The sequence below is a fragment of the Capra hircus genome, chromosome 13 (genome assembly GCF_001704415.2).
Source record: "Capra hircus breed San Clemente chromosome 13, ASM170441v1, whole genome shotgun sequence".
Taxonomy (NCBI): domain Eukaryota; kingdom Metazoa; phylum Chordata; class Mammalia; order Artiodactyla; family Bovidae; genus Capra; species Capra hircus.
In genome coordinates, this window is record NC_030820.1 from 54,514,360 (window position 1) to 54,541,563 (window position 27,204).

The window sequence follows — 27,204 nt, forward strand, 5'->3', positions numbered from 1 at the left end:
GATAAGTTTTATTTCTTTTTCTTTTATGATTGCCTTGGTTAGGGCTTCCAAAACTATGCCGAATAAAAGCGGCAAGAGTGGACATTCTTGTCTTGTTCTTACCTTAGAAGAAATGCTTTCACTTTCTCACAGCTGAGTATGATGTTAACTGTGGGTTTGTCATACATGGCCTTTATTATGTTGAAGTAGGTGTCCTCTATGCCCACTTTCTGGACAGTTTTTATCATAAATGGGTGTCGAATTTTTTCAAAAGTTTTTCTGCATCTATTGAGATGATCATATGGTTTTTATTCTTTGATTTGTTAATGATTGATTTGCAGATGTTGACAAAGCCTTGTATCCCTGGGATGAATTCTCCTTGTTCATGGCTGGAGGTCCCAGTCTTTTTTCAAATTGATTGATACTTTTAATGTGTTGTTGGATTCTTTTTACTAGTGTTTTGTTGAGGATTTTTGCATCTATGTTCATCAGTGATATTGGCCTGTAATTTTCCTCTTTTGAAGCATCTGCCTGATTTTGGTATCAAGGTGATGGTAGCTTCATAGAATGAGCTGTTCCTTCATCTGAAAATTTTCAGAATAGTTTCAAAAAGATGTGTGTTAACTCTTTTCTAAATGTTTGATAGAATTCACTTGTGAAGTCATCTGGTCTTGAACTTTTGTTTGTTGGGAGTTTTTAAATCACAGATTCAACTTCAGTACTTGTTATTGGTCTGGTCATATTTTCTGTTTCTTCATGGTAAAGTTTTGGGAGATGGTACCTTTCTAAGAATTTGTCCATTTTTTCTAGGTTGTCTAATTTATTGCCATATAGTTGCCTGTAGTAGTCTCAAAGAACCAATTTTTAGTTTAACTGACCTTTCCTGTGATGGGATTTGATTACATTGTGAGAGTGCTCTCCTCCCATCGTGTTGTGGTTCCTTCTTTATATCCCTGGATGTAGAAAATCTCTTTTGGCAAGTCCCAGTCTTTTTTATGGATGACTGTTCAGCAGCTGTGATTTTGAGTTTTGTGGTAGGAGATGGGCTCGAGGCTTTCTACTCCACCATCCTGCCTTCTCTCCGTGAGGCTGTTCTATTCCCCATTCCTTTCTTGCAACCTTTCTGTGAACTTGAAATTATTTCTAAACACATGTTGAAAAAATTCCAAGGCCATTTGGAATCTGGATGTGGAAATGTCTTCAGGGCACATCATAAACAGAAAACTAGAAATGATGCAAGGGACAGAATTAAAACACCAGGGCCTCTTCCCCAGGGTAAGTCATTTTGTAACTTTAAGTTGCTGTGCTGTGTATGTGAATGACCTAACCAAAATTCAAGTTAAAAGAGAATGATTAAGTCGGGAGACAGAATGAAAATTTGTTCCTGAAAGTTTCCAAGGATCCATGCTGAGAACAGAAAAACTCGGTAAGGGTGGGGGCTGCCTTGGGGATGGGCCTGGGGTTCTTGCAGGCTGGGGGGTATGTCTCACTTATGTCCTGACTCCCTGGATGTTGCCCCCTGGCCGTGGAGAGCCCACAGAATGAAAGCTATCCCACCCTGACCCCACAGGGCGATCTGCCATCTGCCCACCAGGTGGCACTGTGCCCTCATGGCTGGGACTGCCCTCCTCCCACCTTGGTCCACCTGGACCTAGAGCCTGGGACTCTAGCACGGAGCACTGCGAGATTGGGATTGAAGAGTGTGCGGGCCGTGGGGAAGCAGGCTGAGGGGATGCTGACGTGGGCTCACTGCGAGGGGCTCCCCTCTCCATCCCCTGAGAGCTCAGCTTCTGGGGCCCACTCCCAGCTGCTTGCCTTGTGGACTCTGTGGCTCTGGGTAAGTGATTTAGCTTCTCTGAGCCTCAGCCTCCTCTCCCATGACTGGGACCTGAGCCTCACAGGGTTGGTGGGGACCAAAGGTTGACCAGAGGCCCAGGCTGGTGCTGGGGGAGAGGGGCCTGGTGGTGCCCCGGGAACCCTCACTGACCACCCTCCCACCACCCACCACATTTCCGGCCAGGCAGCTGCAGGGTGGGTGTAGGTTCCTGTCCCGTCAGCACCTCCACGCCAGGGCGAGTGGACTGAAGGACACAGCTCCTTGGGAACCCAGAGGAATTGGGAGCCCGTGACTCCGTGATCCCATGGCTGTACCACTGGGCCATTCCTGTGGGCACTTAGGTCTGCGGGCAACCTGGCTCGTGGCCTGGTCACAGCCCACCGGCCGTGCCTGAAGGGGCAGGACACATTGTGTCCCCCACTGCCCTCCTGCTGATGGTGGGCTGTGGAGGGTCCTTCCAGAAGAACCTGGCATGTATGTCCCCCTGCGGCCCCAGCCTGTCCCGCCGAGCACACCCCAAAGTGGCCGACGCTTCAGCCTTCCCCTGGAGTCTGAATGCCACCGGCCCACTCCTTCAGATTCAGGAGGGGACACACACTCACTGTGCTGGCAGTGAACTCTGGCGGGTTGTCGTTTACGTCCGTCACCGTGATGATGGCAGTGGCCGTGTTGGAGAGGCCGTAGTTCAGGTTCCCTTCCATGTCTGTGGCCTGAATGATGACCATGTACTGCTGGACTTTCTACAAGGGACAAGGGGGAAGAACAGAGCAGCAGCTTGGGTATAGCTGTTTATACTTTGTTCAAAGAAACATATTCCTTGGATGGATTCAGCTGCTGCTGGGTCCCCTTCCTGCCCAGGGTATTGGCCGCAGGAAGAACATTTTCCTCACTCACAGTGGGTGGCAAGGTCTTTGCCTTCATCCCAGCACCTGGCTTTCACAGGTGTGAATCAAACTAGAAGGAAGGAAAAGGGGGCTTGGACTGTAAGACACTGAGTTTTGTAAAATTGGGGTGGAAGTTTGCAAAGAGAGGCGACCCCAGATGTGTGTCTGCAGCGACCTCATTTCTTTAGCATCTTCAGTGTCAGAAATTCAAACAAGAGAAGGAAAGTTGAGCCCCCGACCCCGTTACCTGCACACCAGCAGACTGTGTCTGCATGCTGCCTGGAAGAAGTGGTTAGTGTTCAGATACAGGTGTGGGTTTTAGGAGGCAAATAAAGCTGGATGGGGACAGTGGATTTCTGGGCACTGAAGGGGCTCCCCAAACCTTCTGCAGCCAGACCTCGCCAGGAGCCACCAGTGCAGCACCCCTGAGAGAGCAGTGCCTGGTAAGGTGTCTACACCTTCGTGGGTAGCTGCGAGTCACCAAGGGGCCTTTGAGGGTCAGTAAACTCTGGCCTGTGGGCCAAATCTGTCTGCCACTGTCTGTTTTGTTGTAAATAAAGTTTTATTGGCACACAGCCAGATTCATTTATTTACACATTGTCTGTGGCTGATTTTGCACAACAGCTGAGCTAAGTGGCTGTGATGAGCTTACATTACTTGCAAAGCCTAAAACATTTGCTATCTGGCCCCTTTCAGAAGATGTTTGAGTCTCTTCAGCAAGTAGTGTTGGGAAAGCTAGACAGCCACATGTAAATGAAGTTAGAACACTCGCTCACACCATACACAAAAAGAAACTCCAAAGAGCATAAAGACTTAAATATAAGACACGACACCATAAAACTGTTACAAGAGAACATAGCAAAACATTCTCTGACATAAAACGTAGCAGTGTTTTTTTTCTTAGGTCAGTCTCCTAAGGCAATAGAAATAGAAGCACAAATAAACACAAGTTTTGCACACCAGAGTGAGAAAACCTACAGGTTGGGAAAAAATATTTGCAAATGATATAATCAACAAAGGATTAATTTCTGAAATATACAAACAGCTCATACAAATAAACAACAAAAAACCAAATAACCCAGTCAAAAAATGGGCAGAAGGCCTAAATATACATGTCTCCAAAGAAGATATACAGGTGGCCAACAGGCATACGGAAAGATGCTCAACCTCATTAATGACTGTGCGTGCTAAGTTGCTTAGTCACATCTGACTCTTTCCAACCCCTGTAGCTTGCCAGGCTCCTCCGTCCATGGAATTCTCCAGGCAAGAACACTGGAGTGGGTTGCCATTTCCTCCTCCAAGGGATCTTCCCAACTAAGGGACCAAACCCAGGTCTCCTGCATTGCTGGGGGATTTTTTTACCGACTGAATCACCAGGGAAGCCCTTACTTATAGAGAAATACAAATCAAAACCACAATGAATTATCACCTCACACTGGTCAGAATGGCCATCGTCAAAAATATCTACAAGCAATAAATGCTGGAGAGGATGTGGAAAAAGGGAACCGTCTTCCACTGTTAGTGGGAGTGTAAATTGGTACAGCCACCATGGAGAACAGTATGGAGGTTCCTTAAAAAGCTAAAAGTAGACTTACCATTTTTCTAGCAATCCCACTCCTAGGTGTATATCCAGAGAAAACTCTTAATTTGAAAAGACATATAGCCACAATGTTAACAGCTGCATTACTTACAATAGCCAAGGCATTGTGTCCATCAACAGATGAATAAAGATGTACATACATAACCGTGGAATATTACTCAGCCATAAAAATAATGAAATAATGTCATTTTTAGCAACATGGGAGCAATTAGAGATTATCATATTAAATGAAGTTAAGTCAGAGACAAATATATGATAGCACTTATATTGTGGAATCTAAAGTACAATACAAATGAGCTTAATTTATGAAAGACTCACAGAGAACAGACTTATGGTTCCCAAAGGGGAAGGGGGGTGGCGAGGGAAGGATGGAGTGGGAGTTGGGATTAGCAGATACAAAGGACTACAAACAAACCGGATGAACAATAAGACCCTGCTGCAGAGCACAGGGGGCTGGATTCGATACCTGTGATAAACTGATGTTTCTCTAGCACTTCTGACCCCGACCCTCCAGGGCACCGCTGGCCTGAGGGCAGACTCAGGGCCCGATTGTCATGGCCTTGGGGTGGTTGTGGTGGGGGCTCCCCCTCTGGACACGCCGGTCACCCCCACAGTGCAGACTAACACCATGCCCGCCCCCCCAGTTCTGTCTGCAGATTGTCCCTGACAGCAAACACATTCCTGCACTTCAGTAAGCACACTTGAAAGCAGTTTCCCAGACTCACAGACTTCAGAGAATGAGCTTATGGTTGCCAGGGGGAAGGAGCGGCGGGGAAGGGATAGTTATGGAGTTTGGGATGGACATGTACACACTGCTATATTCAAAATGGATAACCACAGGGAACTCTGCTTAATGTTCTGTGGCAGCCTGGATGGGAGGGGAGTTTGACAGGTGTATGTATGGCTGAGTCCCTTTGCTGTGTATCTGAAACTATCACAACTGTTAATTGGCTATACCCTCATAAAAAATAAAAAGTTTAAAAAAAAAGCAGTTTCTGCCACTGCTATAAATGGCAAACCAGCATCACCTGCTGTAAATATAAATTAGTCCTAAACATGACAGTTTATTTCTAAAGTTCCGTCTGTGAATATCTAGGCCCAGCCCACAAAGTATGGGGAAGGGGGGCCACCCAGGCTGACAGAGCCTAGAGCAGCCTCCTGTCACCTCCCATCGCGCAGAGAAACGAAGGCTGAGACACACATGCAGGTGCCGAGAAGACCCTGCCCCTCTCACCTGGCGGGTCTGATTAACAGAGCTGGGGGCTCACCTCTGCTCCGTGGGGAGGAGCCATGGGTCCCAGGAGCAGGTGGTGGCCTCAGCGGCCTCATTGTCTCCCCTCCTGCCTCGTCCACGTTGCTGTAACCACGGGGCCTCCTTGCTGCTCCTTAAACGCATGTTCCCCTCCCCCCCAGGGTCATGCAGGGCTGCTTTGCCTGCTCTGACACTGCACCCATCAGCAAGACCTTCCCTCCTCGAATAAAATACAAGTGTGCACCTGCTCCCCCTGACAGACACCCATTCTCCTGAGACCCTGCTTTTCTTCTCAGCATCAGCACGGCGGCCCTCTGCATGTTCTTGCTCCAGAGCCCAGGACTTTGTGGTCAGAGCTCTCCCTCTGGCATCTAGAGCACGTGTATACACTGTCACTGGCGGAGGAGACCCTCCCCAGCATCCACGGTGACCGTCTGCGTCACAGCTTGGCTCTGCAGGCACTGGTCGGTTGCTAGTTGATTCCAGCTGTGCTAGACGCTGGCCTGGGCTGAGGATGGTGGCCAGGCCGGGGGCACACCTTGGACAGGCCTGTCCTATAGCAGCTGGCACAGGAGGGGCATGGGCACTGGGGATGCCCCTTGAGCCGACCCCCTCCATATGCCTGGCTGCAGAAATGCTTCTGGACCTCCCACAACATAAACCATGGCAGGCAGAGTCAGGAAGGGGGCTCCTGGAGTCAGTGTTAAATGGAGACTGCCTCACGGCTGGTGACCTTATGGGCCTGAGGCATCCAGAGTCCCATTGTGGGGCACCCCCAGGGCTCTGCCAACCCAACGTGGAAGCTCTGGCCACCTGGGGTCCTGGGGGATGAGGAGCAGGAAGGAGATGTGGGGCCTCCCGTCTGACCTGCCCAGGCCCTGCTCTGCATGAGCATCGTGGGGAAGATGACATGCAAGACCCGGCTCAGGAGCCCACTGTCCAGTGCAGGCAACTCCTCACTAAACAGGTCACACGTGGGCCACACGGCTGGCCCGAGACAGATGGCGCTTGGCTCCTGGGCCCCAGCTGCCCACCTCTGTTCCTACCCTGCTCTCAGTGGCCAGCAGAGGTCATTCTTCAGGGACAGTAAAGAGATGATAGGACAACCTGGTGATTGGTTAAGTTGTGGTCCCAAGTCCATCATGAGCCTTTTAGATAAAGTGAAGGTTGAGATGGACCTGGGCCCTCTGGGTCAGGGCAGCCCAGTGCAACAACAGGTGTCCAGTAAGAGACGATGAGGGCAGAGGACACATGAGATGGGGCAGAGGCTGGAGCGACCACAAGCCAAGGATGCCAAGGGCCGTAGCATGACTGGAAGCCAGCGGATGCACAGACAGTGTTTCATGACCCTCCAGAAGGAGCCAGCACGGCCCAACCTTGGTCTCAGACCCCTCCTCCCGACAGCTGTCATTTGACGGCACATAGTGTGTGGTCACCCCAGGAACCAAGGCCTCAGCTTGCCCTTCCCAGGCCACTGGAGGGACCGAGGCCCCCGAAACAGCCCCATCCCCACGCTGGCCTTCCTTGAAGCAGATGGCGAGACCCTGCTGGGAGAGGCTGTGCTGCGATCCCATGGCCTCAGCATTGGGACTCTGCCCATGTGACTGCCTGGTGGGAGGGAGGGAGGGAGGGAGACCCAGGCTGGAGGGCTGAGAGGAGGGACTTCACCCCACCTTGGCTCCGACCCCACAGCAAAGGGAGGGGCTTAACCAGAGCAGAGGAGGGAAGGTGCTCACCCCGTGACACTGCTGTCATGTGACTACAGCGAGAAGGCGCCCCTCCAGTCTTATCTTTAATTGTGGAGTCACCGCCTCTACATTGCGACCATTATGGGCTGCGGCCCTAAGACGACACTGGAGAGCCAAACCGTCTCAGAGACGCGGGGGCACTTCGTGTGTGTGTGTGCATGGGTGTATATGCGTGTGCAAGCTCGCGTTCCTGTGTGTATGCCTGTGGTTTTGGACCCATATGTATGCATGTGTATACCAGTGTGTGTGCACAGACATGTACGTGTCCAGGCATGTGCATATGTGTATGCTTGTGTGGACGTGCGGTGTGTCTGCGTGTGCATGCCTGGGAGTGTGTGCACGTTGGTGCCTGTGCAAGTGTGTATCGTACAGACAGCCGCCACTAGACGGCATGCCGGTCCTGCTTTTGGGAGCCAGGTGGTGGCAGCGGTGGGGTCCTTCTAGGCTGTGTGGTGAGGGGAGTGCGGGGTGCAGAAAGAAAATCCAGAGGCCCCATGGGTGGGGCCTCTGAGATCCAGCCAGCCTTGCTGAGCTCAGACAGGTCATCGCGGGGGCACTAGGGGAATGCGGGCCAGCCTCTGCTGTGGCTTTAGCTTTAGAAAGTATACTTTACAGACTTCATAATGGTCACCTGAGGGTGGGTGGTGGGGCCCAGGTAGAACCTGGGAAACATCCCTGGACAGAAACCCTCTTGCAAATGTTCCAGCTTTACTTGTTGGGAGGGTCTAGCATGGGTAAGAGAGTTGATGTTTTTATATAAAAAGCCTTCCTTGGGCCTTGCTTCGTGGCCTTAGCATGCTTGTCACCATTTGCATGAGGCCAGGGAGGGGCCCTGGAGTTGGTGGACTGTGTGGGGCTGTTTTCAGGGTGGTTCTAGTGCCTCCTGCTGGTGGATCCACAGACCACACGCAGTATCCCCACCTGTCCTTCAGCCAGCCCTGGGGAATAGGGTGCAATACCATCCCCACTTTGCAGGTGATCAAACTGGATTCTCAGGTCGGAACTGGTGAGCCATGTGGCGACTGGATCCTGGACTCCAGCAACCCTCTTCTTGGGCTCCCCTGGGACTCAGAGAGGACCCTGGGCCCAGCTCTGGACCAGTCAACGGCCAGCGTTCCTCCTCCACCTCTGCTCTCCCTATGACACGCCCACCCCAGCGGAGCTGGAGGGAGGTGGGGGTGTGGGCCACCCGCTGAAGGATGGTTGTTGATAGCTGCGGCCACCAGGGGGCGTACTGAGCAGGTGCCCCTGCTGGTCAGCCTGGCAGCTGCCCAGCAGTCCCCCTGCTCCTGCCAGGTGCAGAGCCCTCAGAGCCGGGCAGCAGTAGGGCTGCAGTGAATTCATTAAAACGTGATCTGACCATTTCCAACTTCAGGAGAAGGGAAGAAAACTGCAAGCGGGAGTCTCTGGGGTTTTCACTCACCGCCCCGTAGCTCAGCATTTAAATTTTGCAGAACATCCATCAATAATGCAGCTGGTTGGCCTGCCCCAGAAAAGCATCAAAGATTCTTGCACCCTCCACTCTCGGCCCTCTCCACTTGGGGCTTCCAGGGCACGCAGCTTGGACCCTGCTGCCCCGCTGCTCCTGGGACTGGGCCAGCCTGTCCCTGGAGACAGTGCAGCCTAACCGCCTGCCTGGGTCTGGTTCTCATGTGCTCAGCCTGTGGGTGTCCTCAGGGCCTGAGAACACAACTGGGGACCCACTAGATGGGCCCTGGGTGTGGGATGAGCCACAAGGCTGATGACCTGTTCACGCAAGCGCATTGAGACTTGTCCCAAAAGGGATGGAGAGTGTGGCCACCATGGAAAATAGGCAGTGGGTCCTGGGAATTCACAGAGTCGCCTTTTGACCACAAGTCCATGTCTAGGCATATGCCCAAGAGGACGAGAACAGGCATCCAAGCAGGGGCTGATCTGTGATCACAGCAGCACCTGTCATGGGGAGTGGTCTGAACACCCGCCAGTTAACGATGGGACTAGCAAATGTGCCTGTCAGCAGCAGAATACGATTCAGCCCTGAAAAGGGGTGAAGCACTGACCCCAGCCACAGTGTGGACAGACCTTGAACGCTAGATGCTCAGTGAGAACGGCCAGACCTGCAAAGGCTAACGTTGTAGGAAATGCTCAAAGCAGGCTGCTCCACTGGGAGGGCCTGGCCTGGGGGGCTGAGGGTGGGGAGTCACTGCTGGCACCCAGATATCCTTCAGGGCTAGAAAGGCCCTGAGGTAGACAGTGGTCCAGGGGGTGGGGAGGGAGCACAGTGCTGCAGAGGTGCCAAACGCCGCCGACCCACCCACGTGAACACAGTGGGCTTCACAGACCCAAATGACATTTCCAGGTGCCAACACTCCACTCCTGCCTGTGGGGTCCCCAGGCACCCACATCCCATGCTGGGCCTGCAGGCTGACCGCATGCTGAACAGCCTCACAGGGCACCCACTCCGCACCCACAGCTTCACCAGGTGGCACCACCCTGACCTGGATGGGAAGATGGCCTGTGCCTGGTGGGACCTCAGTCCATCTTCCTGGTGGCTCCAGACTCTAGGCCCAGGTCTGCTGCTGCTTCTCTTAAAAGCCACTGTCAAGAGTGAGAATCCAGGGCTTCCCTGGTGGCTCAGTGGTAAAGAATCTACCTACCAGTTCAGGAGACACAGGTTCAAATCCTGGTGTGGGAAGATTGCACATGCCTCGGGGCAGCTAAGCCCCAGAAACAGGTATGGGCCTGAGGGCCTGGGCCACTCCCGGCATGCTCTGTGGGCGGCTGCTCTGTGGCCTCGAGGGCTCTGTCCCGCATGGAGAGAATCCATCAGAGAACTCAGCACAGACCCTGGCTTTTGTTTTGCATTTCTCATCTTTCTCTAAAGGAAGTGCTGTCATCTGCTTTCCCTGGGGCTGATTTCCCACTGTGACAACATTAAGTGGAGGGAGGTGACATCTGGAAAACCCTGGGAACCAGCTGGACTCAGTGTGGCCAGGAGTGTGGTATTGAGGGTCCCCGTGAATACGAATGCACGGGCCGTGGGTCCTGGAGGGGTTGCCCTGCTCGCTGCCAGACCCCCACGTCTGCAGGACCATCCTGTGACTCAGCAGACTCTTGGACGGCACGGGTGAGGCCAGTCTCAGAGGCAAGCTGGAGCCCTGAGGCCCTCCTAGGATCACTATTCTTCTTCCCTCTGTTTTTTTTTGGGTGCAATGACTTCAGGGGTGAGGACCCAATGTGAGGGGGGTCAGTGGATTCAATGGGCAATTTTTTTTTTTCTTGAGACCACAGAGCCACATTCGGTGTCTTAAAAATAATGTTTGGCAAAAATGATTCAAGGATTGCCAGTGGGATATATTGAACCCCCTTCGTGGATCCCAGCCTTGTCATGATAAAGGGACTTGTGTAACTGAATGAAGCTATGGTAACTCAACGGTGCAGGGCTACACAAGATGGATGGACCACAGTGGAGAGTTCTGACAAAACATGATCCACTAGAAGGGGAAATGGCAACCCACTCCAGTATTCTTGCCTCAAGAACCCCGTGAACATATGAAAAGGCAAAAAGACACGACATTGGAAGATAAGCCCCCCAGGCTGGTAGGTGTCCAATATGCTACCGGGGAAGAGTGAAGGGCAATTACTAATAGCTCCGGAAAGAATGAAGTGGCTGGGCCAAAGCAGAAACAACGCTCAGCTGTGGATGTGTCTGGTGGTAAAAATCATGTCCAATGCTGTAAAGAACAATATTGCATAGGAACCTGGAATGTTACGTCCATGAATCAAGGTAAATTGAGGTGGTCAAGCAGGAAATGGTAAGAGTGAACACTGACCTGTTAGGAATCAGTGAACTAAAACAGACATGAATGGGTGAATTTAATTCAGATGACCATTACATCTACTACTGTGGGCAAGAATCCCTTGGAAGAAATAGAGTAGCCCTCATAGTCAACAATGGAGAAGGCAATGGCACCCTACTCCAGTACTCTTGCCTGGAAAATCCCATGGACGGAGGAGCCTGGAAGGCTGCAGTCCATGGGGTCGCTGAGGGTTGGACACGACTGAGCGACTTCACTTTCACTTTTCACTTTGATGCATTGGAGAAGGAAATGGCAACCCACTCCTGTGTTCTTGCCTGGAGAATCCCAGGGATGAGGTAGCCTGGTGGGCTGCCATCCATGGGGTCGCACAGAGTTGGACATGACTGAAGTGACTTAGCAGCATAGTCAACAAAAGAGTCCAAAATGCGGTATTTGGGTGCAGTCTCAAAAATGAGAGAATGATCTCTGTTCACTTCTAAGGCAAACCATTCATCATCACAATAATCCAAGTCTATGCCCCAACCACTAATGCCAAAGAGCTGAAGTTGACCAGTTCTGTGAAGACCTACAAGACCTTCTAGAACTAACACCAAAAAAGATATCCTTTCATCACAGGGGACTGGAATGCAAAAGTAGGAAGTCAAGAGATACCTGGAGTAACAGGCAAGTTTGGCCTCGGAGTAAAAAATGAAGCAGGGCAAAGGTTAACAGAGTTTTGCCAAGAGAACACACTGGTCATAGCAAATACCCTTTTCCAACAAAAGAGGTGACTCTACACATGGACATCACCAAATGGTCAGTACTGAAATCAGACTGATTATATTCTTTGCAGGTGAAGATGGAGAACTTCTATATAGTCAGCAAAAACAAGACCTGGAGTTGACTGTGGCTCAGGAGCCTGGTGGGCCACAGTCCACGGGGTCACAGAGTTGGACATGACTGAGTGACTACGACACACAGGGAAAACCACTAGGCCATTCAGATGTGACCTAAATCAAATCCCTTATGATTATACAGTGGAGGTGACAAATAGATTCAAGGGATTAGATCTAAGATCATGGCATCCTGTTCCATCACTTCATGGCAAATAGAAGGGGAAAAAGTAGAAGCAGTGACAGATTTATTTTCTTGGGCTCCAAAATCACTGCGGATGGTGACTGCAGCCATGATAAAACGTTTGCTCCTTGGAAGGAAAGCTATGACCAACCTAGACAGCATATTAAAAAGCAGAGACACTCCTTTGCCGACAAAGGTCTGTATTGTCAAAGCTATGGATTTTTCAGTAGTTATGTATAGATGTGAGCTGAACCATAAAGGAGGCTGAACACCAAAGAACTGATGCTTTGAACTGTGGTGCTGGAGAAGACTCTTGCGAGTCCCTCGGACAGCAAGGAGATCCAAGCAGTCAGTCCCTAAAGGAAATCAACCCTGAATATTCATTGGAAGGACTGATGCTGAAGCTCCAATACTTTGGTCACCTGATGTGAAGAGCTGACTCATTGGAAAAGACCTTGATGCTGGGAAAGATTGAGGGCAGGAGGAGAAGAGGGCAACAGAGGATGAGATGGTTGGATGGCATCACTGACTTAATGAACATGAGCTTGAGCAAACTTTGGGATTAGTGGACAGGGAAGCCTGGCACCCTGCAATCCATGGGGTCACAAAGAGTCAGACACAACTTAGTGACTAAATGACACACACCAAACTCTGCCTGGTCCAAGACCACCGCTGACCCCACTCCCCTTGATGCCTGCTATAGTCTTACAGGGAGCACATTTTCCAGGAAAACAGATTTTTGGAATTTCCCATGTGGCCTGTCATGATGCTTCTTGTGAGTAAGGGGGGGATGCTGGTCTTGTCACTAAGAATGTTTTCCACCTGAGCTGAGTCTCATGAGTGAATTCGTAAAGTTAGTGGAGGTCACTATCATCATTGGCCCGGGGATAAGCCATCTTTATCACTCTGTGAAATCTCATCTGATGGCCACATAGGGTGGAGACGCTTGAAAAATATATGAACCATAATATGGTGAATTTGGCCCACCTTTGGGAGAAAGAAGTTTCAAGATGGTGAGCCACCCATGGTCAGCAGTTCAAGGATGGAGCTGGATGGGCAGATCACATAGCCCAGTGACTACCCTCCCTCCAGAGCACCACCTGCCTGGCTTATCAGGCCATAAATATTCTAATTAGGAGGGAGGCAGATGAGCAGGATTAGCGAGAGGGGCCCCTCCGATGACGGGGCTGCGAGAGACACTCAGCTGCTCCTGTGTCACCCCGGCTCTCCTGACATTTTAATCATGTAGAAATGCTCGATTTACATAGCTCTGCCTAATTAGACACAGTGGCAATTACGTTTGTGGATTTTCCTCCTTTCTAAAGACGACTTACTCTGCAAACAGGAAGCCAGTTCTGAGAGAAGTATGTGCAGTGTTTCCCCACCAAGGGGAAACCTCTGTCCACAGGAGTGGGGCTGGGGATGGTCAGCATCCTTCAAAGAGAGCAGAAAGGCCCTGCCTGTGGTCCTTTGTACGTTTAAGCCACAGGTCGTGTTGGGAAACCACATGGGCAGGGCGTGGCAGGCTGAGTTCCCACCCAGCGTGGGTGCGCCCTCCACACACGTGCAGCCGAGGCCCTGCAAGGTCTGTTTCTAAGTGGAGACACACCGGCCACTGCCAGCCAGAGCATCCCACCCACAGCAGGCAGCTCGGGACAGAAAGCGGACGGTGTAGTGGATGGCACCCCCAGCAACTGGGCACTGGCTGCCCCAGGGGCTTGTCTTAGTGCAGTTGTATCGGGAGTGCATGGTACACAGTAGGTGCCCAGTGAACACCACCTTGCTCCCTCCCTCTCCCCACCGCCCACGTGAATGACCATCTCCCTGGGGGAGGCTCAGAGCAAGCCCCCCAACCCTGTGTGCATTCTCTGACCCACTCCCTGTGTGGCTCCAAGCCCCAGGCCACCATCCTCGTTCCCCCAGCTCCCAGTGGTCCCAGGTGCCTGTGTGGCCCCAGACAGGCTGGCTGTGGGCCCTCCCTCTGGGCCACCAAGCCTCCAGCTCACCCGTCCAGCCACACTGTGTCCTTATCCTGGCCTCACATGACCTGGGCCCTGGGGATGGAGCCTTCTCTCGGCCCCTCACCAAGTCTCTCCCTGTCCCTCACTGGAGCTGGGGACACTGGCCACCCCCTTGGGTCACGTCTCCTGTGGGGACACTGCCCTGATGGTGGGGTACAGGGGTGCTGGGAGAGAGGCGCATGCATATGACATGGGTCATGCAGGCCCACAGGAGGGGACCCCCAGCAAAGAAGAAAAGTCCAGAGAGTATCTGCCCCACACTGGGCTCTGTAGGAACTGCAGGTTCAGTGAGAGAAGGGGAGTCTGGGGGGCTTCCCTGAGGAGGTGACATCTGGTGAGAACATGGGAAGAACCAGATGGAAGAGGCCAGCGAGCCCAGTGGCAGGAGAGGGGAGGGGTGGAGACAGAGCCTGCGTGGTGGTGGTGGGGCCAGGCCGTGGGATACCAGGGCCGAGGAGCTCAAGGGCGGCGGGCCTCGGGTGCTGTCCTTCCGCCCTTGTCCGGGTCCACCCTCCCCCTCCCTCTGTCTGCGGGGCTGCCCTTTCCTGGGCTGGGCCCTCCCAGGCTGCCCCCGCACACCTGAGGGCTCGCCCCACAGTGGGGAAAGCGGCGGGAGGAGTGGCCAGCAGCTGTCTCAGGATAATCGCAGTGCTGGTCCGTGGATGCACTAATTAGTGCAGACAGCTTGTGCTTAATTATTTCACTTGACCCGCTTAAGATTCAGCAACTACCTGTTCTGGGGGGAGCTGCGGGGAGGAGATTTTGAGGGGGCAGCCAGTGAGGTGCCTATGACTGACCCAGGAGCGGTCCCAAAGGAGAGGCCAGCCTCAGGGGTGGGACTGAGCTGATCAGAGGCCAGAGGACATGGGGCCAGGCACCGCCCAGGCTGTTTCTTCCCATGTGGTTGGGTCTCTGAGAACTCGAAGCCAGGCTGGTCCCAGAACACCAGCTGGTCCATCATGTGCCGGGCAGCTAGCCGGGTGCTGCGGATCCCAAGGAGGGGGTATGCAGGAGGAGGTACACACTCTGAACTCTCCAAGAGGTACCCCTGCCCCTACCTGGGCCCAGAGTGGGCAGCTGCTTCAGGGTCGGTTGCCAGAGCAAACAAAAACAGAGCCTGCTCAGTTAAAAGTGAACTTCAGACAACAATGGACAGTTTATGGTATGGGGGCTGAGCTCTGAGACCCCATGGCCCTGGGCAGCTAGGAGCCCTGCAGCCTTGCCTTTCTCATCTGGAAAGAAACGCTGCTCCAGGAGTCCCCCCAGGGCAGTTTCAAGGACTAAGATGTGACGACGCGCGCAGTGCTTGGTCCGTGCTGAGGCCCCCGGGGCGCCCCACTGTCTGGAACAGGCTCTGCCACACATGAGCTCAGCACACGCTTGCACGAGTAGCAGGCATGCCCACACCTCCTCCTGCTTCTGGCTGACCACCCGTCCTCCGTCTGTCCCATTCCACACCTGCCTGGTTATTCGTAGGTAAAGGCAAACCAGGGACAGCCCGCAGGCCGCTCGCAGGGGAAAGCAGGGGCATGGTGTTCAGAGCCGCTCCGTGCCTTTGGAATCAGCAGCTTCCCCGAGCTTTCCCAGCTGGGGTCTCCCTGCTCTGCTGAAGGTCCCCTGGGTGCTGCCCTCTCTCCTTGGGACAGAGGCCCCAGAAACACCTCTTCTCTCCTCCAAGCCTGAAACTGCAGCCAGGCTCCCAGCAGGACTGCAGCGGGCTGCTCATTATCTCAAATAGGGCAGGTGATGGCTCAGCAGGCTGGGCGATCGGGGCCAAGGGCTGGTATCACCTGCTCTCGCCTCTCTGCTTCCTTCACCTGAAGTCCAGGCTCATCTAGCAATGAGCAGGGGCTCTTTAGAGGTGGTGGAGGCCCGCGAGGCTGTGCTGGGCGGGGGAGTGGATCTGTGCCCTGGGGGAGGTGGGTGGGACTCTCTGCTCTGCCGGGCTGGAGCCCAAAGTTGCCAGCATCTTGGACTCATGGTCTCCAGCACTGTGAGAGGACACACTTCCTTTGTCAGGACAGCCCTGGGACACTCATACGCACCCTTCCCGAAACCAGGACGGGGCCTCCGTGGACACCCTCGCCCCAGTCCTTTGTGGACGGCACATGATGCCATTCCCTTATAAGCCACGCCGCTACCTGGACTCATTTATCTGGTGGGGATTGTCCCCCCTCACCCGCTCCTCCCTCCTGCGAAGTCAGCCCCACACAAGCAGTCACTGCCCACTACTCTCTGGCACCCTCGGTGGTTTCCAGCACAAAGTTGGTGCTCAGTGAAAATTTTTGATTGCTCAGAACCAGTTAAACAGGTGGTGTGCAGTGTTCAGAAAAAGTGGGTCTTTAGTCCCAAAGGGGAGGAAATATAACTGATTATATGAACCTCCAAGGCTCAGAGCAAGGCCATCTTTTCTGAGAAGCCTCCGACTTCTTCATAGTTAGCTTTACCTCATCCATTCACAACAGCTTGTGGACACAGCCCACTGCCCATACATGCAGCCCACTGCATATACACAGGGTCTACTCTATATACACCCCCCACACGTGATCTACTGCATATAAACACACGATCCACTGTACATAACGTGATCTTCTCCATATTCACACGCAATCCACTATATATATATGCGAAACCGACTACTTATACGTGTGATCCACTGAATATACACACAGTCCACTGTATATACACACAATCCACTTCATATCAACATGATCCACCTCATATCAACACACGATCCACATCATATAAACACACGATCCACATAATACACACACGTTGGAGAAGACTCTTGAGAGTCCCTTGGACTGCAAGGAGATCCACCAGTCCATTGTAAAGGAGATCAACCCTGGGTGTTCTTTGGAAGGAATGATGCTAAAGGTGAAACTCCAGTACTTTGGCCACCTCATGCAAAGAGGTGACTCATTTGAAAAGACTGATGCTGGGAGGGATTGGGGGCAGGAGGAGAAGGGGACGACAGAGGATGAGATGGCTGGATGGCATCACTGACTTGATGGACGCGAGTCTGAGTGAACTCCGGGAGTTGGCGATGGACAGGGAGGCCTGGCGTGCTGCGATTCATGGGGTTGCAGAGTTGGACACGACTGAGTGACTGAACTGAACTTCATATAAGCATGTGATCCAATCACATAAACATGATCCACTTTACATAAATGTGACCCACATCATATAAACACACGATCCAGACCATAAACATGTCATCCACTGCATGAACACATGACCCCCCCTCCTCCATTCCTCTGGTGGCAGCAGCAGCGAACATCACCATTCCACGCAAGCCCGCAGTGAGCTCCCTCTGGGTCATCCTCTCCCACACAGACTGCAGGGGGAGGTCGTGCCCCAGCCCCACGGCGCCCACCTCACCTCTCGGTCCAGGCCAGCAGCCACTGTCACGATGTCGCCGGTCTCACTGTTGATGGTGAACATGTTCTGGGAGGGGCTCTGCGGGGTCTGGGTCACGATCCGGTAGCGCACCATCCCGTTGGCTGTGGTGGCATCATCCGCGTCGTTGGCTGTGACTGTCATCACGTAGGTGCCTGCAACAGAGATGGCAGCTCATGTGGGACTTGCCTGCCACGCCCGCCGCTGCCCCTCGCACGCACCCCAGCATATGTCTCCCGCAGTCATATCTTCCTGGAGGCTGGATGTGGTGTGTCTCATTCTTCACCTGTGGGCTGGACTGCTGCCAGGTCCTGGGGAATGTGTCTGTCCCTCCCCCCACCCCCATAACCCCCTGCAGAACCATGGGGGTGGGGCCTTCTTCCCAGGCTCAAGTCTGCTCTGAGGTCTCTGCTCTCTCTGACTTCATCAGGAGAGGAAGCCACCCAGGGTCAGTGCAGCACACAATTCTGGCTCAAAACCCAGCACATCCCCTCCTGAGCCACACAGCCCAAGGCCCCAGCTGGCATGGAGGGGCTCAGCACATAGTAAGGAAACAGGGCTGTGTCCTGAAGGTGCCTAATAGGCACTGGAGGATGCTAAGTGAGAAGAGACCCCGCAGAGGGGATGCTCTGCACACGGATGCAGAGGCAGGTGGAGTAAATTCGGGGTGTGCAAGCCCAGAGGTGTGAGTACCTACACCCTCCCCCAGCTCAGCACCCATTCCCCACCAGGCGCCAGGGTCGAGGTCTGCAGAGGACACCCCGGGAGAGTTCCCCGCCTCCTGAGAGCAGGGTATGGCGTTCCTGTTGGTGTCTACCCTTCCCCACTGGGAGGCCCTGGCTAGATCAGCATACCCTCCACCCCTGGCCACAGTGATCAGGTCAGCAGTGGGCTGACCAGTCAGAGCTTGGGAGCAAGGGCATATGCTTTTTGGGGTTTCTAGGAATTCAGTGTGCCATCCCTGCCCCTGGACTTGGCTGGGCCAGCGTGTGAGGTTGGAGGCTGTTGTCACTTTTTGGCAACAGAGATAGAAACTGAAGGACAGGGCCATCTCAGAGGAAACAAAGCCACAGCAGGCTCAAGTGACCACCTCTCACTGGGCAGCCCCTGGGTCAAGTTGCACCTGAAGCTCTTATCTGTATACAGAAAAAAATGAAGACTTTTCTTTATTAAGCAGTTTTAGGTTCACAGCAAGATTGAGGGGAAGGTCCCTTACGGATGCTTTGTACACCTGAACCAATATTAGAACATATTTCCCTCCTTGTCTTATGCTATTTTAGGCTTCCCTGGGGGCTCAGATGGTAAAGAATCTGCCTGCAATGCAGGAGACCCAGGTTTGATCCCCGGGTCAGGAAAAAGGGAAGGGAAGGGAGAGGTCAGGAGAACGGAATGGCAGCCCACTCCAGTATTCCTGCCTAGAGAATCCCATGGACAGAGGAGCCTGGTGGGCTACAGTCCATGGGGTCACAAAGAGTCAGACACGACTGAACTAACACTATACTAACTTTGTTGCTTGCAACCTGGAGTTCTGACTGGCATGGGCTCCAGCCCTGCACCTGCCTCTGGGGCCTGGGGTACGCTGCCTTTGTCCTCATCTGCATGTTCTTGGTTCAGCTCCTTGTTCCCAGGTTGGAATAGTGTGCTGTCGAGGGCCCATAGGGGTGAGGGAGTGTGGGCACCATCCTCCACTGGGTCCTTCTTTAATGTGCTGGCTTATGCTGAGGCTGAACTTGGCTTGGGGCTGGGGTCCTCCAGGCCTGTTGGGATCCAGGGTGGTAATGGGCAGGGGGCTTTATTCATCAGACACATGCTAGGCATTTGCTCTGGGCTGGTGCTGCACGGGGAGCTGGGTGGACAGTGGTGTAGACACTTCCATGGTCGAGGCAGGGGTCTCTCCTGGACGCTCCTGGAGTCTCTCACTGCACGAGGTGTGTGCCCGGCAGGTCTTCTTGCGTGCCTGTCCAGCCTCTCCTACCCCCCGTGCAGGGAGGGCCTGACACAGAGTCAGCTTTGCTGTCGACTTTAACTGAATAAAAGTTTCTCAAGGCAGATGCGTTTTATGGAAACAGAAAAGAAGGCAAACAGCAAGAGGAAGGTGGAAATCTGTTTTACAGGGCTCAGGTTTTTCTATCCTCATCCTCCAACCAGAGACTAGTGGGCTCAGGACCTGCCTTTTCATGACTGAAAGACAGGACATCCTCGCTGGGTGGGGCTCGACGCTGTGGGAGGAAAGGCGCTCTAGGCCTGCAGCCCCTGCTGCCCACTCATAGAATCCTCAGATTTATAGTTTTTTTTTAATCAACATGTAATCCACGCATCAGAAAATTCACGCTTTTGAAGCGCACAAGTCCGTGTATTCTGGCATCTTCAGTTGTTGTGCCATTGTCAGCAGAAAGTATATAGTTCCAGAGCATTCCATCATCCCCCCAAATAAATCTGTGCCCACTAAGAGTTTCCCCACATCCTCCTTCCCAGCCCCCGGAAACACACGTCCACTTTCTGTTTCTATGGATTGGCCTCTTCTGAGCATGGCTTATCAATGAAATCATATACCATGTGGCCTTTGCATCTGGTGTCTTTCTCTGAGGCTAATGATTTCAGGGTTCATTCCTCTTTATGGCTGAATAATATTCCAGTGTATGGGGATGCTTAGCCCTCAATTTCCTGGTGGCTCAGCTCATAAAGAATCTGTCTGCAGGGCAGGAGACCCTGGTTCATTTCCTGGGCCGGGAAGATCCCTTGGAGAAGAAAACAGCTACCCAACTCCAGTACTCTTGTCTGGAGAATTCCATGGACAGAGAGCCTGGCAGGTTATAGCCCATGGGGTCACAAAGGGTTGGACATGACTGAGTGACTTTCACTTCACTTGCCCCTCAGTTACTGAGTGAGCACTTGCTGTGTGCAGACTCCGGGCTCTGTGCTCAGTATGTAGGGAACAACCATATGGCTGTGGTCCCACCCCTAACAGGCCAGTGAAGATGGGCAGAACGCACAGGAGACAGATCCTTGGAGCTGGGGTGAGGGCTTTGGAGGGGGTAAGAATGCTTGTGTGAACATGTAGAGTAACTAGGTGGGAGGGGACTACAGAGGAAGCAGGGCAGGCCTGAGAGATGAGGGCAGTAGGGTGGAGAAGCAAGGGCAGGACTCTAGGCAGGGGAGACAAAGGCCTTGGGGCAGAGAAGAGCTCTGGATGTTTGAGGAAAAGAGAGGTGGGGGCATGTGATGGGGCTGGAGGTAGGCTGGGCTCATGGCAAGGATTTTGGACTTTGTTCTAAGATCACAGGGAGATGTTTTCATCAGGAGAGTGGGTCGAATGTATGTTTTAAAGACACACAGAGGGCTTCCCTAGTGGTCCAGTGGCTAGGAATCCACTTTGCAATGCAGGGCTGGGGACATCGGTTCAATCCCTGGTCCAGGAAGATCCCACGTGACGGAGGGCAACTAAGCCTGAGAGCCACAACTACTGAGCCCACACATTCCAACTGCTGAAGCCTGTGTGCCTAGAGCCTGTGCTTGGCAACAAGAGAAGCCACCACCTTAGAAGCCTGGGCACCACAATGAGGAGTAGTCCCTGCTCGCCACAACCAGGGAAAGCTGACATGCAGCTCCGAAGACCCACCACGGTCAAAAAATTAAAAAAGTAAATAGATCAATCTTAAAAATATATATCATTAAACGAAACAAAAGACATGCAGAGAACAGGCTGCAGGCAGCTGGAAGTGTGTGTAGGGGAGTGGCGAGGGTGGCAGGGACAACATGAACTCATTCGCTGGATTTCAGAGGGAATTGGCTACAGTCAGACCAAGATGTTGCACACCCACTAGGATGTTTATTCCTTCATTCCACACATCTTTATCGAGTGTCTTCTAGGGGAAACATTCACAACGTCTGTGTTTTGAAAGCCATAGGAAGAAGTCCATCAAACGCACCCACCTAGCTTCATGCAATGGCTATTCTCAAAGAATTGTGTGCAAACCCAGTTTTAATGAATTTAATTATCAGTAGAATTTCCCCAGAGGCATTCAGTATTTAAAATAAATCCAGGAAGTCCTGTTTTTAGCAAGTGGTGGACAATGTTTATTTTAAACCAGTCTTCCGAGGAAAATGAGAGAAGCTGGACCTCACATGCAATAAGAGCATCTCACTCAGGGCAGAGAGACACCAGAGGCACAGACTTGGAGGGGGCTGGCTGGAAAGGGGAGCCCAGGCTCGGGGCCGTCTTTCCTTTTGAGATGTTTGCTGATTCCAAATCTGACAGCCGAAGAGCTATATGGATCTTTCAACAGACTGATGGGAATGGGGTGAAAATACTGAGCTTAGGGCTTGCCATGGGGTGTGTGGGGGGGAACACCTGGAAAATGCTTGAGTCTTTGGGCTAATCTGGAAGGGCAGTGCACTTCCAGGGGTGAGGGTGAATGGGAAAGAGATGGCCTCGCAGGAGCATGGCTCTAGTTAAGGTGACTTCGGTTACCAGCGTCCCCGGCAGGAGCAAAAGCACATCCTCCACAGAGACAGGTACCGTCTCACACAGCCTCAAGTCACCACGGCAACTGTTCACATGCAGGGCTCTGCCCATGATGAACGAGGCACACAGGAAGACAAAACCTGTCTGAAAACAGCAAAAGAACTGACCAGGACCAGACCAGGGGAGACTCTGATAACTGAGTCATCAGAGGCAGATTAAAAACAAATCAGCCAGGAACTTCGCTGGTGGTCCAGTGGTTGAGAATCTGCCTTGGAATGCAGGGAACACAGGAGCCAAGATCCCACATGCTGCAGGGCAACTAAGCTCGTGTGCCGCAAGTACTGAGCCCGTGCTCTAAAGCCCGTGTGCCACAATTAAGGTCCCATGCAGCCAAATAAAAACAAAACCCAAATCTGCCAGAAAAGTCAAAATGAACCCCTAGTCAATCACATAGGGTGCCCCACACTAGGCCCCTACTGCCGGTCCCCCAGCCCCCACTGGGGCATGCCCAAGGCCCTCTCCACGCCTTCTAGTCTGCCTGTGATGGTGGCTGGTGACCCCTCCCCTCCCCCCCTCCCCCACCCAGTGCTCTGAACACACAGCCTCTGCTGGTTCCCATTGGCCAGTCTTTATTTCCACATTACTGTCAGGGAAGGTGGATGTGGGCTCTGTGTGTGTTCTGTTGCACAAGTGCGTGTGCATCAACAATAGTCTCAAATAAAAGGAGAAAAATGTCCCTGACCTGTGAAGCTCACACCTAGCAGTGCAAACAAGGAGCACAATTAATAGGTAATTGAGAACTTCCCTGGTGGCTCAATGGTAAAGAGTCTGCCTGCCAATGCAGGGGACAAGGATTCTATCCCTGGCTGGGAAGATTCCACATGCTGCCAAGCAACTAAGCCCGTTGCTGAAGGCTGCTGTTCTAGAGCCCACCAGCTGCAACTACTGAGCCCGCATGCCCTAGAGCCCGTGCTCTGCAACAAGAGAATCCACCGCAATGAGAAACCCGCACACCACGATGGTGAGTAGCCCCTGCTTGCTGCAACTAGAGAAAGCCCATGCAAAGTGGTGAAGACCCAGCAGAGCCAAAAATAAATTAAAAAAAAATAATTGATGCTGAAAGTCTGACAACTGGCTGAATAAACTGGTACATTCCCACAATGGAAATCATTTAAAGCCAGAATATTTCAACACTTGAAGTGTTCATGATATACAGCAAAATTGAGAACAATCTAGTTTCTAAACTGTGTTCTTTAATATAACAATGTGTTCATGCAGAGAGGAGACCAGAGGGATCTTTGACAGACATGCTCACGGCAATCTGCGTGGCAGGCAAGATGGGAGAAGGCGTTTTTTTCTTTGTGATTTTCTCTATATCTCCCAAGTTTCCTCCAAACATTATTACTTGATGATCAGAAGGTAAAATGTTATTTTTGAAAAGGAAAACTGATGGGACATTTTTTCAGCCTTAATCACAATTTGGTTTCCTTCAAAACAGATTCTGAAAACCTGGCAGGTCCACGGCCACTGCTCTGTGGTCAGGTGACCCAGGCGTGCCCAAGTGCTCTGAGCCCAAAGGCCAAGGGCAGGGTTGCCATGGCAACAAACCCAGATGAAATATAAGTGTTCGGGGCCCTGGAACTGATCTAGGGCTCAGGGTTATTTTCGCTTCCTTCCTAGAAGAAGGGGGGGTCGAGGTGGAAGGAGCTCCTTTCTGAAACCTGGAGAGCTGCCTGGGGGAGATGGCCTCTGCTTGCGGTCTGGGCACTCGTCCTAGCCCCCAGCGCCACCCCCAGTGGGCACTCAGAGATGGTTCCTGACTTGGGGGCCAGGCCTTGACCTGGGCAGCACCCTACCTCTGCCCCTGGCCCGTGTCCCGTGACTCACTCTCCTTACACTCGAGGGCACCCCTTCCTAAACCCTCCAGCAAGTGTTCAGTGGCTACATCGCACCTCGGGTTGTGAGCAGGGCTGGCCCCCAGTGTCTGGGAAGACGTGACCTGGCCATCAAGTCCCCGGCTAAGCCTGACCCTTCTCCAGTGGGGCAGGTCTGGTCCATGGGCAGCCATAAGCACCCAGTAGCCCCAGTGTCATGGTACACCTGCAGAGGCAGCCTGGGCCACCCATGGGAGGGAGCGGTTTGACCGTGGTACCAACTGCTGGGACTGCTCACTGCAGCAGCCTCTGTCGTAACCTGGGAGTTAAGCCTCTCCCCACCAGCTGGGCTGTGAGATCCAGGAGGGAATCACCTTCTGTGGCTTTCTCCTTGGGTCTCCCTGCCTCCCCAGCAGAAAGGCCTGACTTCATCTTAACAAATGAAACTGAACATCGCTCTGCATTTTCATCTAAGAGGGCATGCCGTCTGCTGCCTGAGATGCTGGACATCTCTTTATTAATCAGGCCAACAGGAAAAGGGGGAGAAGACAGAGGTTGGGCTCTAGCGAGGAGTTCATGTACAAACGCTGCCATGCGCCTTAAAGGATTAATTTCACAAGCCTTAAATCGCAGTTTAATTTGAAAACTAATTCAGCCCCATAATTGGCTTTCTGCTCAAATCACTGAGGCTAAAGATTTAAATTCTTAATATTCGGATGACTTTCAAGTATCCGGTGCCATCTGTGCAATAGTCCGTGGCATTAGTCTCAGGGGGACCTCCACCGGCACAGAAATAAAATAAATAAATAAACAGGGCTGACTAATAGAATAATCTATTTAAGCAAAAACTCTGCGTTATATAGATGAAGGTTTCTTTGACTTCATTTGCAGCATGTAGATTTCTCTGCTATTTAATATTTTAAAGTGACATTAATTTCAAAATTTATAATATAGGTCCTCATCCAGTTACAAGGGGTTAGGAAAAGCAGAGATTCCAACTAGAGCTTTTTTTTAGAAAAAAATAAATTGATAAGGAGGCATCTTTTCTTGGGAGGCTCGAGAGACGCCATGAGACCTGTCTGGCTGCCTCCAGGCAGGAGAGCACACGGCGACTCTGATTTCCAGAGGGAAATGCTGTTGTAAGGACATGGACCCCCAGCTGGCGCAGACGGGAGAGGGGGGTCCAGGCTATGAGGATGGAGCTGTGAGGTCTGCCCTGAGCCCTGTGAGCTTGTTTCCTGAAAAGTGGGGGCTGGGCAGGGTGGCAGGAAGTGTGAGACTGGAGGGTCAGCAGGATAAACCTGACCAGGGGTTGAGCCACATAGCATCAGACAACGCTGGCCGCTGGGGTACACCACAGGCCTGGCTGCCTCCCTCTGCACAGGTGTGGACCCTCCAGGAGGCCTTCACAGAACTGATGTGCACCCTCCAGGGAGGGTGGGGGCCTGGGCACGGAGGTGCGGTCCCCACCCCCTGGGCACGGAGGTGCGGTCCCCACCCCCGAGCTGGCCCGTGACTTAGGCTGAGCTGTCACTGAATCCCACCCTTGCTCAGGCACATGGTGGTGATGGAGGAGGTGATGGAACAGACAGGGTCTCTGCCCCGCAAAGGGGAAAAGCAGTGATGACAACAAACTAAGAAAACGCAGTAGTAATAGGACCAGAGTGTGCAGGGAGGGGCTCCTGGTGAGAGCGGTGGGGAAGACAGCTCTGGAGAAGCGAGGAGGAGCCAGTGTGCCAGCGGTCAGGGGGAGGATGGCCAGGCTGTGCGCGCAGCCCGGGCAGAGGCCCTGGGGCAGGAAAGACTCCTCCCATCCTAACGGCCTTTGCCCACGCATGCATCAGATACCCTCTGTTTAGGCCCCTACCTAGCACACCTGTCTTTTGGTTCCTCATCTGGACAATGGGCTTCCTGTAGGTGGCGCTCACGCTTTCCCACCCTGGAGAAGGGGCACCTCATACACAGCTTTTGTGTGTGCTTTTCTAGAGGGATGGTTCCCACGCTACACACTGCCCTTCTCTCCTGATAGTGGGTGTGACGCTTGGAGGTACAGCAGCCATATTGTGACATCGTAGTGAAAAATCAGAGGGAGGCAAAGGGCACAGAGATGGGGAGCCTGCCGGCTTCATGCACTCGTCTAAAACGCCACTAGTTTTAGCTGGGTTTTCTGAGACTTGTATCCATAGTTATTCCTGACCCAGGCTGGGGAGGGGAGGCAGGTTAGCTTCATGGTTAGAACTGCAGCTCACGAGCCAGATCACCTGGTTTAACTGTTGTCCGCACCTGAACCGAAGCAGGACACTCAGGGACCTCTGCCCCTACTTCCTCGCGCTGGCCCCGCCCCCGCACTAGCCCCGCCCCGCACTAGCCCCGCCAGCATGTCCTCTGCACCAGCTCCTCTCTGAAATAGCCTGATAACAGCATCTGATGCTGGTCTCTTGGGTGGGTTAACAAAGGCTGAGACCACCACCCCGTGGAGCACATTAACTACTTGATGACCATGAGTTCTGAGCACGTGTGGCCCGACCTACAGGCGCCTAAGAGTTGCGACCCCGCCCCACCCCGTGACCCCGCCAAGCAGAGATTTGTGCAGGAACTAATCATCGCTCCCCCGCTCGCCCCCCACACCCTCACCCCCACCCCCGCAAGAAGGGTTTGGATCTCTTGAGCACGAACCGCCTGTCCTGGTTTGGAGCCGTTTCAGTAAACACCACACGTTCCTTCACCACAACCACATCCCGTGCGGGTGGACTGGCAGCGCCCGGCAGGGAGTGTGGTTCGGCGGCGCGTGCTCCCGCGGTGTGTCTTCTTACCTGCTCTTCGCCTCTGTTCCCTACTGCCCACAGTGCCTGTCACGGGGCTGTACACGGTTCAGCAGGTTTCCTGTCTGGAGGCCCTAACACGGTGCCCAGCCCCCAGCGGCCCAGGCAGTGCTCTTTCCATGGTGGCCGCTAGTCAGAGCATCAGTGGCAGATGCGCCCACTGCAGGGGAGCCCGAGGCCTCCAGCAGAGACGCGGGGCCTCCCCGGCCAGGTTCGGGAGCCTGGGAAGCGGTTGGGCTCAGAAGCTGCAGGTCAGGGGGCCCAGAGTTTTTTAATCTGTCCTTCTTAAAGAGGCCAAGTTCCAAGGAGCCGAACTTGACCTTTTAAAGATGCGCCTGCACCCAGGAGGGGCACCCGGAGGTGCAGGAGAGCGCTTGCTTCCGGTGAAGAAAACAGTTGGCCTGGCCGAGGGCCTCCTAAGGTCTCAGCCTCTGCTCTGCAGTGCCATCCCCCAACCAACCCCATGC

At 53.0% G+C, this 27,204-nt stretch overlaps 1 protein-coding gene across 1 annotated transcript in view; it reads right to left on the reverse strand.

Annotated features, from left to right (window-relative positions):
* Nucleotides 1-27,204, reverse strand: part of CDH4 (cadherin 4) — a 479,406-nt gene that overhangs the window by 18,918 nt on the left and 433,284 nt on the right. Inside the window, exons 7-8 of the mRNA XM_018057599.1 lie at nucleotides 17,559-17,731; nucleotides 2,419-2,556 (exon numbers count right to left, since the gene is read on the reverse strand). Coding sequence (XP_017913088.1) covers nucleotides 2,419-2,556; nucleotides 17,559-17,731 — 311 coding nt within the window. The remainder of the gene's footprint in view (nucleotides 1-2,418; nucleotides 2,557-17,558; nucleotides 17,732-27,204) is intronic.